The 16391-nt window shown below is 46.6% G+C and overlaps 1 protein-coding gene across 2 annotated transcripts; it reads left to right on the forward strand.

Moving 5' to 3' along the window:
• Positions 1-13035: 13035 nt before the first annotated feature.
• MRPL11 (mitochondrial ribosomal protein L11) lies at positions 13036-16391 on the forward strand. Of its 2 annotated transcripts, none has more exons than XM_027532247.1 (5): positions 13036-13247; positions 13624-13719; positions 14412-14505; positions 14591-14750; positions 16121-16391. In XM_027532247.1, the coding sequence occupies exons 1-5, from the start codon at positions 13125-13127 to the stop codon at positions 16224-16226; spliced, it is 579 nt and encodes a 192-aa protein (XP_027388048.1). In that variant the 5' UTR covers positions 13036-13124; the 3' UTR covers positions 16227-16391. The 2 variants fall into 2 exon arrangements, 1 of the variants encoding a protein (XP_027388048.1); XR_003509390.1 differs by lacking the exon at positions 13036-13247 and adding an exon at positions 13253-13452.

Here is a 16391-nt window from a genome sequence, read left to right on the forward strand (position 1 = left end):
TTCATTACAGGGGACTGGAATGCAAAAGTAGGAAGTCAAGAAACACCTGGCTGCTGCTGCTAAGTCGCTTCAGTCGTGTCCAACTCTGTGCGACCCCATAGACAGCAGCCCACGAGGCTCCCCTGTCCCTGGAATTCTCCAGGCAAGAACACTGGAGTGGGTTGCCATTTCCTTCTCCAATGCATGAAAGTGAAAAGTGAAAGCGAAGTCGCTGAGTCTTGTCTGACTCTTATCGACCCCATGGACTGGGGCCCACCAGGCTCCTCCGTCCATGGGATTTTCCAGGCAAGAGTGCTGGAGTGGGGTGCCATTGCCTTCTCCGAGAAACACCTGGAGTAACAGGCAAATTTGGCCTTGGAATACGGAATGAAGCAGGGCAAAGGCTAATAGAGTTTTGCCAAGAGAATGCACTGGTCATAGCAAACACCCTCTTCCAACAACACAAGAGAAGACTCTACACATGGACATCACCAGATGGTCAACACTGAAATCAGATTGATTGTATTCTTTGCAGCCAAAGATGGAGAAGCTCTATACAGTCCACAAAAACAAGACTGGGAGCTGACTGTGGCTTAGATCATGAACTCCTTATTGGCAAATTCAGACTTAAATTGAAGAAAATAGGGAAAACCACTAAACCATTCAGGTATGACCTAAATCAAATCCCTTATGAATATACAGTGGAAGTGAGAAATAGATTTAAGGGACTAGATCTGATAGAGTGCCTGATGAACTATGGACGGAGGTTCGTGACATTGTACAGGAGACAGGGATCAAGACCATCCCCATGGAAAAGAAATGCAAAAAAGCAAAATGGCTGTCTGGGGAGGCCTTACAAATAGCTGTGAAAAGAAGAGAAGTGAAAAGCAAAGAGAAAAGGAAAGATATAAGCATCTGAATGCAGAGTTCCAAAGAATATCAAGGAGAGATAAGAAAGCCTTCCTCAGTGATCAATGCAAAGAAATAGAGGAAAACAACAGAATGGGAAAGACTAGAGATCTCTTCAAGAAAATTAGAGATACCAAGGGGACATTTCATGCAAAGATGGGCTTGATAATCAAGGTCTAACCACTCCCATATTTCAGGGTATTTGGCCTTCTGAGATGGCCCCACACTCTGTATTTCTTCCAGGACTGCCCTCACTTTCTGAGATGGGCCATATTCTGTGTATGGAATGTATATGTCTCTAAATAAACCTGCTGTCACTTTGCTAAGACTCATTCTTGAGTTCTTTCCCATGCAAAGCCAAGAGCCCACATTTGGTGGCCCATCTCAAGGACTTGTCTGAGACCTGGGATGTGACCATCCTCTCATGCCCCACCTTTTTCCTGCAATAGCTGGCTCCAACCCCATATGAAATGGAAGCGGAAGGGGCAGGGCACAATATTTGAAAGAATGACATAGCCCAAGGACATAACATAATCTGATCAGAATCAAACGGGTCCAAGATGGCAGACAAGTCAACTCTAACTAGACCTTGATCCTCAGAATATGCTCATTGTAACACAATAGCAGCAGCAACAGCACACCAGCCAGCTAAATGAGACACTCACAGGTGCCACGACAGTTCCAAGGCCAACCATCAAAGACCAAAAAGTGGGCGGTAGCCCAATTCCTGGAAACTTCTGCCCCTTCCCCAAAATAGTTGGAATAATACTCCCACTCATTAGCCTATGAAATTGTTGTTGTTCATTCACTAAGTCGTGTCCGACTCTTTGTGACCCCACGGACCTCAGCACACCTGGCTTCCCTGTCCCCGGCTGATAAAAACTAACCATGCCACATTTCAAGGCTGCACTCAGCCTCTTGATGGCCCACAGTCTATCTGTGGAGTGTGTTTCTCTCTAAATAAATCTGCTTCTTACCTAGCACTTTGTCATCTTACTGAGTTCTTTCTGAGGTGAGACTACAAGAATCCAAGTTTCAGGAGGTCCTGAAACCAGATGTGTGACCTTAGTTGGAAGACAGTGGGTTTTAGCTGGGTTCAAGTCCTGGCCACGTGCGTTAGTCCCAAAGTGGGTTTTGGTTGGGTTTGAGTCTTAGCACGTGCATTCAAGTCCCAGCTTTGAGGTGAATGGTTTCACATGCATTGGGGCAGGGGTGCATTTTCAGATAATGGATTGGACCTAAATGTGTGCACTACAGACAGCAGTTGGGTGTGGTGAAGTGGGGAGGGGAGGGACAAAGGGCCAGGAGGGTGGTTTCAGCTTAAGGTCTATCAACCCTTAGGAAGCAAAACTGAAAAATTAGAATTTTACCTTCTGGGTGATGGGGAGCTACTGAGAGGCTTCTGATGATGGAAGTGTTACACATCTGAGGCAGGACATTTTTATGTACAGAAAAATTGAAATAAGAAAAAAAAATCATCCTCAGATGTACTAGCCACAACCACTGTTTCTGTTTGGGTGTATTTCCCTTCCACTCTTTCTTCTAAGTGTACACACATGCATAAACATACAAGCACAATCGTAATTACACCCTATATGCACAATATGGCATTTGCTTTGAGTAATTAACATTATATCATGTGTATTTCCATGTACTTAAATATTCCTCCTCAATAGTATTTTAATGGCTAGGAGAGTTAGGGATGGCCTCTTTGAGGAGGTAGCATTGGAGTTGAGGTCAGAAGGATAAAAAAGCCAGTCTGGGGAAAAGCCTTCCAAGGAGAAGGAATAGTGTGTGTGAAGCCCTGAGTCAGGAGTAGGCTTGGTGAGTTTGAGGATGAGTATAAAGTAAATTTCTTCCTGAGTTTCTTCTTGGCTGTTGTTGTTTGGTGTTGTTGTTGATTGGTCGTGTCTGACTCTTTGTGACTCCATGGACTGCAGCACGCCAGGCTTCCCTGTCCTTCTCCATCTCCCAGAGTTTTCTCAAACTCATGTCCATTGAGTCAAGGACACTATCTATCCATCTCATCCTCTGTCATCCTCTTCTCCTCCTGCCCTCAATCTTTCCCATCATCAAGGTCTTTTCCAGTGAGCAGGCTCTTTGTATCAGGTGGCCAAAATATTGGAGTTTCAGCTTTAGCATCAGTCCTTCCAACAAATATTCAGGGCTGATTTCCTTTAGGATTGACTGGTTTGATCTCCTTGCAATCCAAGGGACTCTCAAGAGTCTTCTCTAGCACCACAGTTTGAAAGCATCAGTTCTTCGGTGTTCAGCCTTCTTTGGGCTTCCCTGGTGGTTCAGATGGTAAAGAATCTGCCTGCAATGCAGGATACCTGGGTTCGACCTATAGGGAGACCTATAGGTTGGAAAGATCCCCTGGAGAGGGGCATGGCATTCCCCTATTCTTGCCTGGAGAATCCTAGGTTGGGAAAATCCTCTGGAGGAGGGCATGGCAACCCCCTCCAGTATTCTGGCCTGGAGAATCCCCATGGGCAAAGGAGGCTGGTAGGCTACAGTCCATGGGGTCACCAACAGTCAAACATGACTAAGCGACTAAGCACACAGCACACAGCCTTCTTTATGGTCCAACTTGCACATCCGTACATGACTGCTGGAAAAACCATAGCTTCGACTATACGGATCTTGGTCAGCAAAGTTTTGCCTTTGTTTTTTAATACACTGTCTAGGTTTGTCATAGCTTTCCTTCCAAGGAGCAAGTGTCTTTTAATTTCATGGCTGTAGTCACTGTCCGCAGTGATTTTGGAGCCAAAGAAAGTAAAATCTGCCACGCTCCTACTTTCCCCCCTTCTATTTGCCACGAAGTGATGGGACTGGATGACATGATCTTAGTCTTTTCAATGTTGAATTTTAAGCCAGCTTTTCACTCCTCCTTTCACCCTCATCAAGAGGCTCTTTAGTTCCTCTTCACCTTCTGCCATTAGAGTGGTGTTTTCTGCATATCTGAGGTTGTTGATATTTCTCCCTGCAATCTTGATTCCAGTTTGTGATGCATCCAGCCTGGCATTTCACATGATGTACTCTGCATAGAGGGCTTCTCAGGTGTCACTAGTGGTAAAGAACCCATCTACCAATACAAGAGATGTTAAGAGATGTGGATTCGATTCCTGGGTCAGGAAGATCTCCTGGAGGAGGGCAGAGCAACCCACTCCAGTACTCTTGCCTGGAGAATCCCATGGACAAAGGAGCCCAGCAGGCTACAGTCCATAGGGTCGGAAAGAGTTGGACATGACTGAAGTGACTTAGCACACTTTCTGCACAGAAGTTAAATAACCAGGGTGACAGTATACAGCCTTGACATACTCCTTTCTCATTTTTGAACCAGTCCATAGTTCCATGTCTGGTTTTAACTGTTGCTTCTTGACTGCATACAGGTTTCACAGGAGGAGGTGAAGTGGTCTGGTATTCCTTTCTTTTTAGGAATTTTCCAGTTTGTTGTGATCCATACAGTCAAAGGCTTTAGTGTAGTCAGTGAAGCAGAAGTAGATGTTTCTCTGAAATTCTCTTGCTTTTTCTATGATCCAATGGATCTCTTGTTCCTCCGCCTTTACTAAATCCAGCTTCTACGTCTGAAAGTTCATGTACTACTGAAGTCTAGCTTGGAGGATTTTGAACATAACCTTACTAGCTAAGAGTGCAGTTGTTCAGTAGTCTGAACATTCTATGGCACTGCCCTTCTTTAGGATTGGAATGAAAACTGACCTTTTCCAGTCCTGTGGCCAATGCTGAGTTTTCAAAATTTGCTGACATATTGAGTGCACTTTAACAGCATCATCTTTTAGCATTTTAAATAGCTCAGCTGGCATTCCATCACCTCCAGTAGCTTTGTTTTCAGTAATGCTTCCTAAACCCTACGTAACTTCACACTCTCATGTCTGGCTGCAGGTGAGTGATCACACCATCATGGTTATCCAGGTCATTAGGACTTTTTTGGTAAAGTTCTTATGTGTATTCTTGCAGATTCTTCTTAATCTCTTCTGCTTCTGTTAGGTCCTTACCATTTCTGCCCTTTCCCTTGTGGCTCAGCTGGTAAAGAATCCGCCCGCAATGTGGGAGACCTGGGTTCGATCCCTGGGTTGGGAAGATCCCCTGGAGAAGGGAAAGGCTACCCACTCCAGTATTCTGGCCTGGAGAATTCCACGGACTGTATAGTCCATGGGGTCACAAAGAGTCGGACACAACTGAGTGACTTTCACTTTGCAGTTTGCATGAAATATTTCTTTGATATCTCCAGTTTTCTTGAAGTGATTGCTAGTCTTTTCCATTCTATTGCTTTTCTCTATTTGCATTGTTCTCATAAGAAGGCTTTCTTATATCTCCTTGCTATTCTTTGGAACTCTGCGTTCGGTTGGGTGTATCTTTCCCTTTCTCCCTTGCTTTTTGCTTCTCTTCTTTTCTCAGCTGTTTGTAAAGCCTCCTCAGACAAACACTTGGACTTCTTGCATTTCTTTTTCTTTGGGATGGGTTTGGTCACTGAATCCTGTGCAATGTTACAAACCTCTGCCCACAGTTCTATAGGCACTCTGTCTACCAGATCTAATCCGTGGAATCTATTCATCAACTCCACTTTTCCAATCAAATCATAAGGGATTTGATTTAGGTCATACCTGGATGGCCTAGTGGTTTTCCCTACTTCAATCTAAGCCTGAATTTTGCAATAAGGAGTTCACGATCTGAGCCATAGTCAGGTCCAGGTCTTGTTCTTGCTGACTGTATAAAATGTCTCTATCTTCAGCTGCAAAGAATATAGTCAATCTGACTTCAGTAGTGACCATATTGTGATGTCCACATGTAAAGTGGTCTCTTGTGTTGTTGGAAGAGGGTGTTTGCTCTGACCAGTGTGTTCTCTTGACAAAACTCTTAGCCTTTGCCCCACTTTATTTTGTACTCCAAGGCCAAATTTTTCAGTTGCTCCAGGTATCCTTTGACTTCCTACTTTTGCATTCCAGTCCCCTGAGGAAAAGGATTTTCTTTCTTTCTTTTTTTTTTAAACCATCTTGGTTTTGGTGTTAGCTCTCGAACATCTCGTAGGTCTTCATAGAGCCGGTCAACTTCAGCTTCTTCAACATCAGTGATTTGGGCATAGACTTGCATTACTGTGATGTTGAATGGTTTGTTTTGGAAATTAACCAAGATCATTCTGTTGTTTTTGAGACTGCACCCAAGTACTGCATTTTGGACTCTTGTTGACTGTGAGGACTACTCCATTTTTTCTAAGGGATTCTTGCCCACAGTAGTAGATATGATGGTCGTCTGACTTAAATTAGCCCATGCCTGTCCATTTTAGGTGGCTGATTCCTAAAATGTTGATGTTCACTCTTGCCATCTCCTGTTTGACCACTTCCAATTTACCTTGATTCATGGACCTAACATTCCAGGTTCCTATGCAATATTGTTCTTTACAGCATCAGACTTTTCTTTCACCACCAGACACATCCACAACTGAGCATTTTTTCCTCTTTGGTCCAGCCACTTCATTCTTTCTGGAGGATTTCTCTGCTCTTCCCCAATAGCATACTGGACACCTTCCAACCTGGGAAGCTCACGTTCGGGTGTCATATCTTTTCGTCCATTCATACTGTTTATGGGGTTCTCGTGGCCAGAATACTGGAGTGGTTTGCCATTCCTTCCCCCAGTGAACCACATCTTGTCAGAACTCTCCACTGTAACCCATCCATCCCGGGTGCCCATGCACGGTATGGCTCATAGCTTCACTGAGTTATGCAAGCCCCTTCATCACGACAAGGCTGTGATCTATCTATGAAGGGGCATTTCTTCTTTACTCACACTCAGTCCATTCTAACCCCCTGGCAGAAACAAATTTAATTTAATTTAATTGGGTGTTAAATCTAGTTAAGTTGGGTATCCCACAATTTAACTCCATTCTATTTACCTTAAGATAGTAAGACCCCACAAGTTTAGGTTCCTGTTCCCACAGGACTGGGTCTTTGTTGTGGCAAGCAGGCTCTCTAGGTGCTGCATTGGGCTTAGTTGCTGCATGGCATGTGGGAATCTTAGTTCCCAGACCAAGGATTGTCCCTTGCATTGGAAGGTGGATTTTTAACCACTGGACCACCAGGGAAGTCCCAAGATTGCCCCCAATTTATTTTTTTTTAAATAATTTTATTTATTTATTTTAAAAAATAATTTTATTTATTTTTAAAATACTTTTATTTATTTATTTTTTAAAATAATTTTATTTATTTATTTTTGTTTATGCTGGGTCTTCGTTGTGGATTAGGATTCTCTTGTTTCAGAGCACAGACTCTAGGGCACACAGGCTTCAGTAGGGCTCAGGAGTTGTGGCTTCCAGGCTCCAGAGCACAAGCTTAGTAGTTGCGGCACACAGGCTTCGTTGCTCCAAGGCATGTGTGATCTTCCCGGATCAGAGATCAAACTCCTGCATTGGCAGATGAATTCTTTCCCACTGAGCCACCGGGGAAGCCCCTGCCCCCAATTTAGATGCCAGGTTTTCACCTGTGCTTCTGACCAACCAAGCAACCAGTGATAAGTTGGAAGTTCCCATGACCCACTCCTTGCATTTCATCATTTGCAAAAATGGCTCACAGAACTCAGGAAAACAGTTTACTTATATGATTGCCAGCTTATTACAAAGACTACTTCAAAGGGTACAAATGAACAGCCAGAGGAAGAGGTTGTACAGGGCTAGGCATGAGGATGCGGCAAGGAGTTTCCAGGCATGAGACCCTCCCAGCAGCTTCATATGTTCACCAACCAGGAAATTCTCAGAACCCTGGCCTTTGGGATTTTATGGAGGCTTCATTAAAAAGGTGGGGCTTCCCAGGTGGCTAAGTATCCAATCCTCCTGCTGATTGAGGAAATGCAGGAGACACAGGTTAGATCCCTGAGTCAGGAAGATTCCCTGGAGGAGGAAATGGCAACCCACTCCAGTATTCTTGCCTGAAAAATCCCATGGACAGAGGAGCCTGGTGGGCTACAGTTCATGGCAGAACAAAGAGTTGGACATGACTGAGAAAATGAGCACGAAAATGAGCAGTAAGTAGGCATGATTGATGAAATCATTGACTGTCAGTGACTCAGTCAACACTTTATCCCATTTCTCCTCCCCAGAGGTCAGAGGTCAGGGGGATGGTCTGAAAGTTCCAGTCCTCTAGTTATGTGGTTGATTTCCCTGGCAACCAGAACCCACAGGTTTTAGGAACAACACTTCATTAACATAAAGTCTCCAGTAGTTGAAAGGGGCTTGTTATGAATAACAGAAAAGCCTCCTTTCACCTCTTTGGCTCTTGTCACTTAGGAAATTCCAAGGGTTTTAGGAGCTCTGTGCCAGAGACAGGGACAAAAGACCAACCTAGATTCCATATCCACAGAATCAACCAATCTGGAGTTGAAAATATATGTTTTTTTAATTCCAGAAGCTTCCCTGGTGGCTCAGTTGTAAAGACTCTGCCTGCCAATGCAGGAGACACAGATTCAATCGCTGATCTGGAAAGATCCACAACTAAGATCCCCTTAGTTGTCACAGAGCAACTAAGCCCGTGCTCCACAACTATTGAGCCTGTGCTCTAGAGCCCCGAGAGGCGCAACTACTGAGCCCAAGCACCGCAAGTACTGAAGCCTGCATGCCCTAGAGCCCATACTCTGAAGTGAGAGAAGCCCCTGCCATGGGAAGTCTGGACACTGAAACCAGAAGTAGCGCCCACTTGCTGTAACTAGAGAAAAGTCCACACAGCAATGAACACCTAGCACAGCCATTCATTCATTCATTCATTATTTTTTAATTCCAGAAAGTTTGGGGACTCCCCTGGTAGTCCAGTGGTTAAGACTACACGCTCCCAGTGCAGAGGGCACGTGTTCAATCCCTGGTCAGGGCACTAACATCCTGCATGCCAATGGCTCAGCCTAGTGACTCTGCCACGTTCTAGCCTAGTGACTCAACCTCTCCGTGTTTCAGTTTCCTCATGTACGAAGTGGGCATAATAACAGCACCTATACCTCATAGGGGGCTACCCAGGTGGCGCTAGTGGTAAAGAACCTGCCTGCCAATGCAGGAGACGTAGCGGCACGGGTTCGATCCCTGTGTCGGGAAGACTCCCTGGAGGAGGGCATAGCAACCCGCTCCAGTGTTCTTTCCTGGAGAATCCCAAGGACAGAGGAGCCTGATGGGCTATAGTCCATGGGGTCACAAAGAGTAGGACAGGACTGAAGTGACTTAGTACGCATGCATACATACCTCATAGGACTGCAATGAGATTTAAATGAGATACTCTTTATAAAGACAGACGCAGTTCATACTACACAAGTATTTGTTGACTAAGGTAAACTCTATCTTCTAGATATCTCTTAAAATGATCCACCATTATCTCTCTACCATCATACTGTCCTGACCTAATGGGTCTTGCTCCATCCAATCCCTGCCATCCTCCAGTCCATCTGCACACCCAAACCAGGGTCACCTTTTCAAAATGTGACTATAATGCAAATATTGGGTTGGCCAAAAAGTTTATTTGTGTTTCCCCATAAGATCTTGTGGAAAATCTGAATGAAATTTTTGGCCAACCCAATACTTAGCACTTCAATGGCTTCCTCGGGTTTCCCTGGTGGCTAAGTGGGAAAGAATCGCCTGCCAAGCAGGAGGCATGGGTTTGATCCCTGGGTCAGGAAGATCCCCTAGAGAAGAAATGGCAACCCAATCCAGTATTCTTGCCTGGGACATCCCACGGACTGAGGAGCCTGGCAGGCTACTGTGGGGTCGAAAATGTAGCGACTACACAATAGCAGCAGCAGCTTCAGTGGCTCCCCACTGCAAGGCTGCCCTCCTTAGTAGGCTGACAAGGTCCAGGACATCTGGTCCCCACTCACCTGTGCAGGCTCGCCTTGGCCACTGAACACTCTGGGCAGCTGTATACGCAAAGGTAGACTAGGAAGTTGTTTCCTTATCATCTGCAAGAGGTGGAATGATCACAACTGTCCTTTCATTGACAAGGAGTGGAAATTTCACCCACTGGTACCCAGTTTGTGCCAGGCCGCATTCTTGGTTTCCTAAGGACCTACCATGCCCATTTGCTTCCTGATTCCTTCATTCAGGAATGTTTACTTCTTTATTTGTAAATGAATTTGTGAATATCAACTGGCTGATGTGAAGCATCCAGAGATAAAGGCTACCTAGCTTGGCTTGCTCTGGGAAAGGCTGTCTTTTTTTCCCCCCAGTTTATTTATCTTTTAGTTCTTCCATAATTGAATATATCAAGTCTTATGGGCTTCCCTGGTGGCTCAGTGGTAAAGAATCCACCTGCAATGCAGTGATAGCTTACGGTGAACGGTGTCGCATTCGTGATCTCCGAAAAAGATTTAGCTTCGGGACCAGGGACCAGGCTTGAGCACTCAAGAGCTTTGTGTAGCAGAGTTTTATTAAAGTATGAAAAGGACAGAGAAATCTTCTGACACAGACATCAGAAGGGGGACGGAGAGTGCCCCCATCCCTAGTCTTAGAGGGGGAATTATATACTTTTTAATTGGTTATTACAATAAATCAAGAGAATGTCTCAAGGTTGTAAAGATCTTACTAGACCCTCTCCCGTAATATACATTTTAAGATAACAGAATTAGTCAGAAGGTTTTCAGGAAGGAGAAACATGTCCTCAAGCAGGATACATTATTGTTATATAATCCTTACTAAGTAATGTAGAAAAAAACCTTTGCCCTTTCTTTCTCCTTGAGAATTCCAGACCCCTAACTCCTCCTTGTGGAGAAGGCAATGGCACCCTGCCCCAGTACTCCTGCCTGGAAAATCCCATGGACAGAGGAGCCTGGTAGGCTGCAGTCCATGGGGTCAAAAAGAGTCGTACACGACTGAGCGACTTCACCTTCACTTTTCACTTTCATGCATTGGAGAAGGAAATGGCAACCCACTCCAGTGTTCTTGCCTGGAGAATCCCAGGGACGGGGGAGCCTGGTGGGCTGCTGTCTATGGGGTCGCACAGAGTCGGACACGACTGAAGCGACTTAGCAGCAGCAGCAGCAGCAACTCCTCCTTGAGAGCCCCAGACCCCTTTCTACTCCTTTGGGACCCCGGACTTTTTATCAACCTGCCTAGGAATTGACTCTCTCAGCAGGAGATGCAGGTTTGATCCCTGGGTAGGGAAGATCCCCTGGAGAAGGAAATGGCAACCCACTCTAGTATTCAGGTCTGGAGAATCTCCTGGACAGAAGAGCCTGGAGGCTACAGTCCATGGGATCACAAATAGTCGGACAGGACTGAGGGTCTAAACAACGATTACTAAGGAGAAAATAACAAACAAGCAAACAAAATCCGAGGCCCCGCCCCCATTTCTCTTAAAGTCACAGAACAGAACGAACCACAGTGGAATAAGTGGGTGCAGAAAGCCAGGAGGGAGAGGATGGCAAGATAAACTCCTCAAATACTTAGAAAGCTATTCAACAGAAACTGTGATAAATACAAGCCAGTGTGAGACAAGTGAAAATAAGGAGCAGCAGAGATGAGAGCCTGTTTTGTAGATATAGCCTGTTTCCTCTTCTTTTTTCTCATCAGGGTATTCTAGGCCGAAGGCATGAAGTGCAGACCAGGCCCTCTTCGATGTGCTTTACCTGAATTAACTAATTTCCTGTGAGGGAGGTACTATATTTAGCCCCATGTTACTCCTAAAGACAGGAAGCACAGGGAAGTTAATTACTGTGCTCCCCGTTTTATGGCAAGTAAATCAAAAGAGCCTTCTTGGGTCCAGAGTCTTGATAAGGCTAATGAGGCCGAGTGTTATAAAGAACTTGACAGACATCAGAGGCAGGAACAATCACACTTAATTAGAGGGAGTCCAACATGAATTCAGAATTTAAAATAGATATGTCTCACAGTTTACCATGTGGTTTTACATGGATTATCTCATTTCAGTAGAGGAGGCAGTACAGAGCTGTGGTGAACAGCACAAGGTCTAGAATCAGATAATCCTGATACTTGTTTCCCAGCCTTGTCACATACCAGTTATATGTTCTGGGACCTCTTTTAGTGCCTCAATTTCTCATTTGTAAAGATTTTTACCATCTGAGACACCAGGGAAGTCCCCGTTTGTAGAGTATAATAAAACAATGTCTCATGCCATTGTGAGGATTAAATAAGATAATAATACCCTTAAAGCAGTTAACAGGCTTTCCAGGTATCTCAGGGGTAAAAAATCTGCCTGCCAATGTAGGAGCTACAGAAGATACAGGTTCGAGCCCTGGGTGGGGAAGATCCCCTGGAGGAGGAAATGGCAACCCACTCCAGTATTCTTGGCTGGAAAATACCCTGGACAGAGGAACCCCATGGGCTATGGTCCATGGGGTTGCAAAGAGTCAGACACGACTGAGGACGTAGTAAGTAGTGACCTAAAGCAGTTAACACCATGCCTGGCACATGGCAAATGCTAAAAAAAAAAAAAAAAAGAAAGAAAGAAAAAGAATAAGATGATGTGATGGCTTATTTTACTGGACACAGGTGATGTATCAAATGTGTTCTGGGCCTCTTAAGCCTCACAACAGCTCTCTGAAGGTTTTGTCCTTATTGTACAGTGAAGTGCACCTTCTGACTAGGTGTACTTCACAACAATCCCAGGTGTAGGTGCTACATATTATAATCCCCATCGTACAGAGGGGGATACTGAGCATACGTTAAATAACTTGATCAAGTTCATAGCCAGCAAGAGAAGCAAGCAGGCGATTTGTTTCCAAGGTCCGTGCTCTTAACCATATTCCCTTTCAGCAACAAGTGAGGAAAACAGGCTCAGAAAGTGAAGAGATTTCCTAAGGAGGACTCCAGGCTATTTTAAAACCCAGGGATTATTACCAAATCCAGCAGAGGGCGCCCCAAAACACCGCAATCTGTGGGATTGGCATACCAGGTCAAAACTACCATACCCACAATGCAGTGCGGGCATTAAAGTCCCCTTCCTAGCTTGGCCGTCTGAGGTCTTGCCTGTGTGCTCTCCAGGAGGAATATGCGTATCTGAGCTATTCGAGTCCTTCCCCAGTTTTAAGATAGCACGTTAAAAGTTTTTTTCCGCTTCATCTCATCCTTGTCTTACCAGTTGGAGGGCGGAAGGATTGAGTCAATGCTGCTATTTGTCAGCTTTATTTGTCTTACCCTAACGTGAGGACCCTTGACCTTTAACCCAATATGGCGGCGCCCAGAGCCCCGCTCTTGGTGTAGATCTGAGGTTAACTAACCCCGGGAGCTCCGAATCATGTCGAAGCTAAGCCGGGCCACTCGGGCTCTCAGGAAGCCCGAGGCCGAAGGCGTGATCCGGACCATCTTGCGGGCAGGCCAGGCCATGCCCGGGCCCCCTCTAGGCCCCATCCTGGGTCAGGTGCAGCGGCGGCAGAAACCAGGCGTGGGAGGGGCGGGAGGGTTGGATCTAGTACGCGGGTGAGGGGTGCGGACTGGGCCAGGGCGGCCTCGTTTCAAACCGGGGCTGCTGCCCGCACACTTTATGGCCTTGGGTTAGTTATACAACCTCTTGGAGGCTCAGCCTCCTCCGTCCTTCGTCAGCGGGCTGTTGAAAGGACAGAGAGGTATGGAGCACACGAATCATCTGGCACATAAAATGGTAGTTGAATGTGGGTAGAGAGAAAAGGATGGGTATCCTTAGAGACGTGAAGACGGAGGAGAGAAGGGATAGAGCTTCCTGGGTGGAAGGAACCCGGCCCTTCCTCCCCACGCTTACCTCTTTGCCTCCCTCACAGCGAGGCGTCTCCATCAACCAGTTTTGTAAGGAGTTCAACGAGAAGACCAAGGACATCAAAGAAGGCATTCCTCTGCCTACCAAGATTTTTGTGAAGGTGCGGAGTCGGGACTCTGATCCCCAATTTCCTTATTCTCCCCAAGGCCTGGAGCTGGTCACCTGGGGTTGCTACTTGGCTCCCCGCTTGGGGCAAATCTCTTTTTTAAAAAAAAATATTTTATTTTTGTTTACTTGGCTGCACCGGGTCGTAGTTGAGGCCATTTTGGGCTGTGCTGGGTCTTGGTTGCTGCCTGCAGGCTGTCTCTAGTTGCGGTGCTCGGGTTTCTGCTGTTGTGGAGCACAGGCTCGGTAGCTGTGGTGCACAAGCTTAGGTTGGCATGTGGGATCTTCCCTGACCAGGGATCGAACCCGTGTCCCCTGCATTGACAGGCAGATTCTTAAGCACTGGACACCACCAAGGAAGTCCAGAATCTCTTCTCGATGCCGGGCCACCCTTTCCCCTTTTACACAGTGGAGAGTAGACCATATCTTTCCTGAGCGCGCCCTACCGTGTTGCAGATTTTTTTTTGTCCCTCCAACTTTCCAGGGCTTCCAGAGCAGAGTTGGAGCTGGAATAGAGGTGACAGGGACATTTGTTAGAAGTTTATTTTTCCTGTGGCTTTATGGTCAGTTAAAGGAGCACCCTAGGAAGGTGAGCAGAGGTGGGCAGGAAGTTAGTAGCTCCTTGGGCTGGGGCAGCAGGGCTTGGGACAGGTAGGAGGATTCTCATAACTCTTTTTTTCCCTTCAGCCTGACAGAACATATGAAATAAAAATTGGCCAACCCACTGTTTCCTACTTCCTGAAGGCCGCCGCTGGGATTGAGAAGGGGGCCCGGAACACAGGTAAGGGGCATGGTGGGCATCTGGGCTTCTGGGGGCTCTGGAAGGAAGCAGTGACTCCTGAAGGGCTGCTTGTGCTTTGTCCCAGGGAAAGAGGTGGCCGGCCTGGTGACACTGAAGCACGTGTATGAGATCGCCCGCGTCAAAGCTCAGGATGACGCCTTTGCCCTCCAAGATGTGCCCCTGTCCTCTGTTGTCCGCTCCATCATTGGCTCTGCCCGTTCCCTGGGTATTCGTGTGGTGAAGGAGTGAGTATCTGGGGGAAGCTCAGTGTGAGAGAAGGGCCTGGAATGTTCTTGACTCTGGGACAAAGCTGAGGTCCCACTGAGTGGGAGAGTCAGCGTCTGTGTTAAAGGATCTTAGATTCTCATTCATTCATTTGGAATATAATTGTTATGCACCCAATGTGTATTAGACTGTCCTGGACACTGGATACAGTCCGGAAGGAGGTAGCCATGCTTGGCCTTGCTTTTAAGGAGCTCCCAGTCCAGAGATGGAGGCAGATCCATATTGGAGCATTATACTGCCGGATGGTCAGCCCTGATCAAAGAAACCACAAGTGTCTTGAGAACAGGGAGTAAGGTTCCTGAATTTGCCTGTGTGTCAATGAAGGCTTTGCAGAGCAGTTGACATCCAAACAAAGCCCTGGGAAAGGAGGTCAGGGACTAGGGACAAGCATTCCAAGAAGTGGAAAAATCCCTGTGAAGAATGTCAGGTGAAGGGTGAACCAGAGAAGTTCAGTGTGATCTGGGTGCATCACACTAGAGACAGAGTGGGACATAGTAGGAGGTGAGGCAAAAGAGTCTAGTTGGTTCTCAAATCCAGACCTGATCCTGAGGCCAACAGAGGGCTCCTCATGGGGCTTCGGAGACCTCAGGAAGGTGAGATGTTGAGTGGGAGAGCGTGTGGCCCAGATGACAGCGGGGTAGCACTCAGCCCTTCCCTGGCCTCTTGCTGCTGGTGTCACATCCCATGCGAAGGCTGATGGTTGGTTATTTCCCAAGAGGAGCGGGGGTAAGCATGGAGCAGGGGTGGGATTTACTTTGCTCCGATCTTTACTTGTTCTGGGAATACAGCAGTGAGCGAATCTGATCCCTGCTCTGAGAGACGTCCATGTACCACCTGATGACTTCTTTGTACAAAATGTTTTTGGGCTCAGAGAGTGGGCAGGTTAATCTGGATTGGGGTTTAGCTGTTCTAATCCTCCAAGGATAAGGAGGGATTTAAGAAAATAGTAAAAGGTAGAGGTGATGGCAGAGTGGCACTCCTGGCAGAGAAGAGAGATGAGCAAAGGTGTGGGGGCTGAGAGGGTCTTTCCCTATAGCTCAGACAGTAAAGAATCTGCCTGCAATTCAGGAGACCTGGGTTTGGAAGATCCCCTGGAGAAGGCAGTGGCAACCCACTCCAGTATTCTTGCCTGCAGAATTCCATGGACAGAGAAGCCTGGTGGGCTCCAGTCCATGGGGTCACGAAGAGTCAGACATGACTAAGCGACTAACACACACCTATGGGGCTGGGACGTCCAGGAGCGGGGAGGGGCTCTGAGACAGTGACGTGGCTGCTGTGAGCTCCCACCCGTGACCGGCCCCTCACTCACTGTGTTTCTCTGTACTTGCAGCCTCAGTTCAGAAGAGCTGGCAGCTTTCCAGAAGGAGCGAGCCCTATTCCTGGCTGCTCAGAAAGAGGCGGATTTGGCAGCCCAGGCAGAAGCTGCCAAGAAGTGATTCCTGTCCCCCAGCCTCTGGGATTTTGAAGGGGGCCATTTGAGAAGGCTGTGCCCAAGGGGAGGAAGGGAGGTCACATCAAGCTGATTATATTTTTCTGACTTTATTATTTTTAAATTCTGTATATCAGAGCATCAAGCCTGAGTAAACATGTTTTGTCATCCA

This window comes from Bos indicus x Bos taurus, chromosome 29 (assembly GCF_003369695.1).
Source record: "Bos indicus x Bos taurus breed Angus x Brahman F1 hybrid chromosome 29, Bos_hybrid_MaternalHap_v2.0, whole genome shotgun sequence".
NCBI classification, from domain to species: domain Eukaryota; kingdom Metazoa; phylum Chordata; class Mammalia; order Artiodactyla; family Bovidae; genus Bos; species Bos indicus x Bos taurus.

What these genes read in the sequence shown, in the direction of transcription:
- MRPL11 (XM_027532247.1), top strand. Translation starts at nt 13,125, where the DNA reads ATGTCGAAGCTAAGCCGGGCCACTCGGGCTCTCAGGAAGCCCGAGGCC. An exon ending in TAGGCCCCATCCTGGGTCAG is followed by an intron (nt 13,248 to 13,623) that starts GTGCAGCGGCGG and finishes CCTCCCTCACAG; the next exon opens with CGAGGCGTCTCCATCAACCA. An exon ending in CTACCAAGATTTTTGTGAAG is followed by an intron (nt 13,720 to 14,411) that starts GTGCGGAGTCGG and finishes TTTTCCCTTCAG; the next exon opens with CCTGACAGAACATATGAAAT.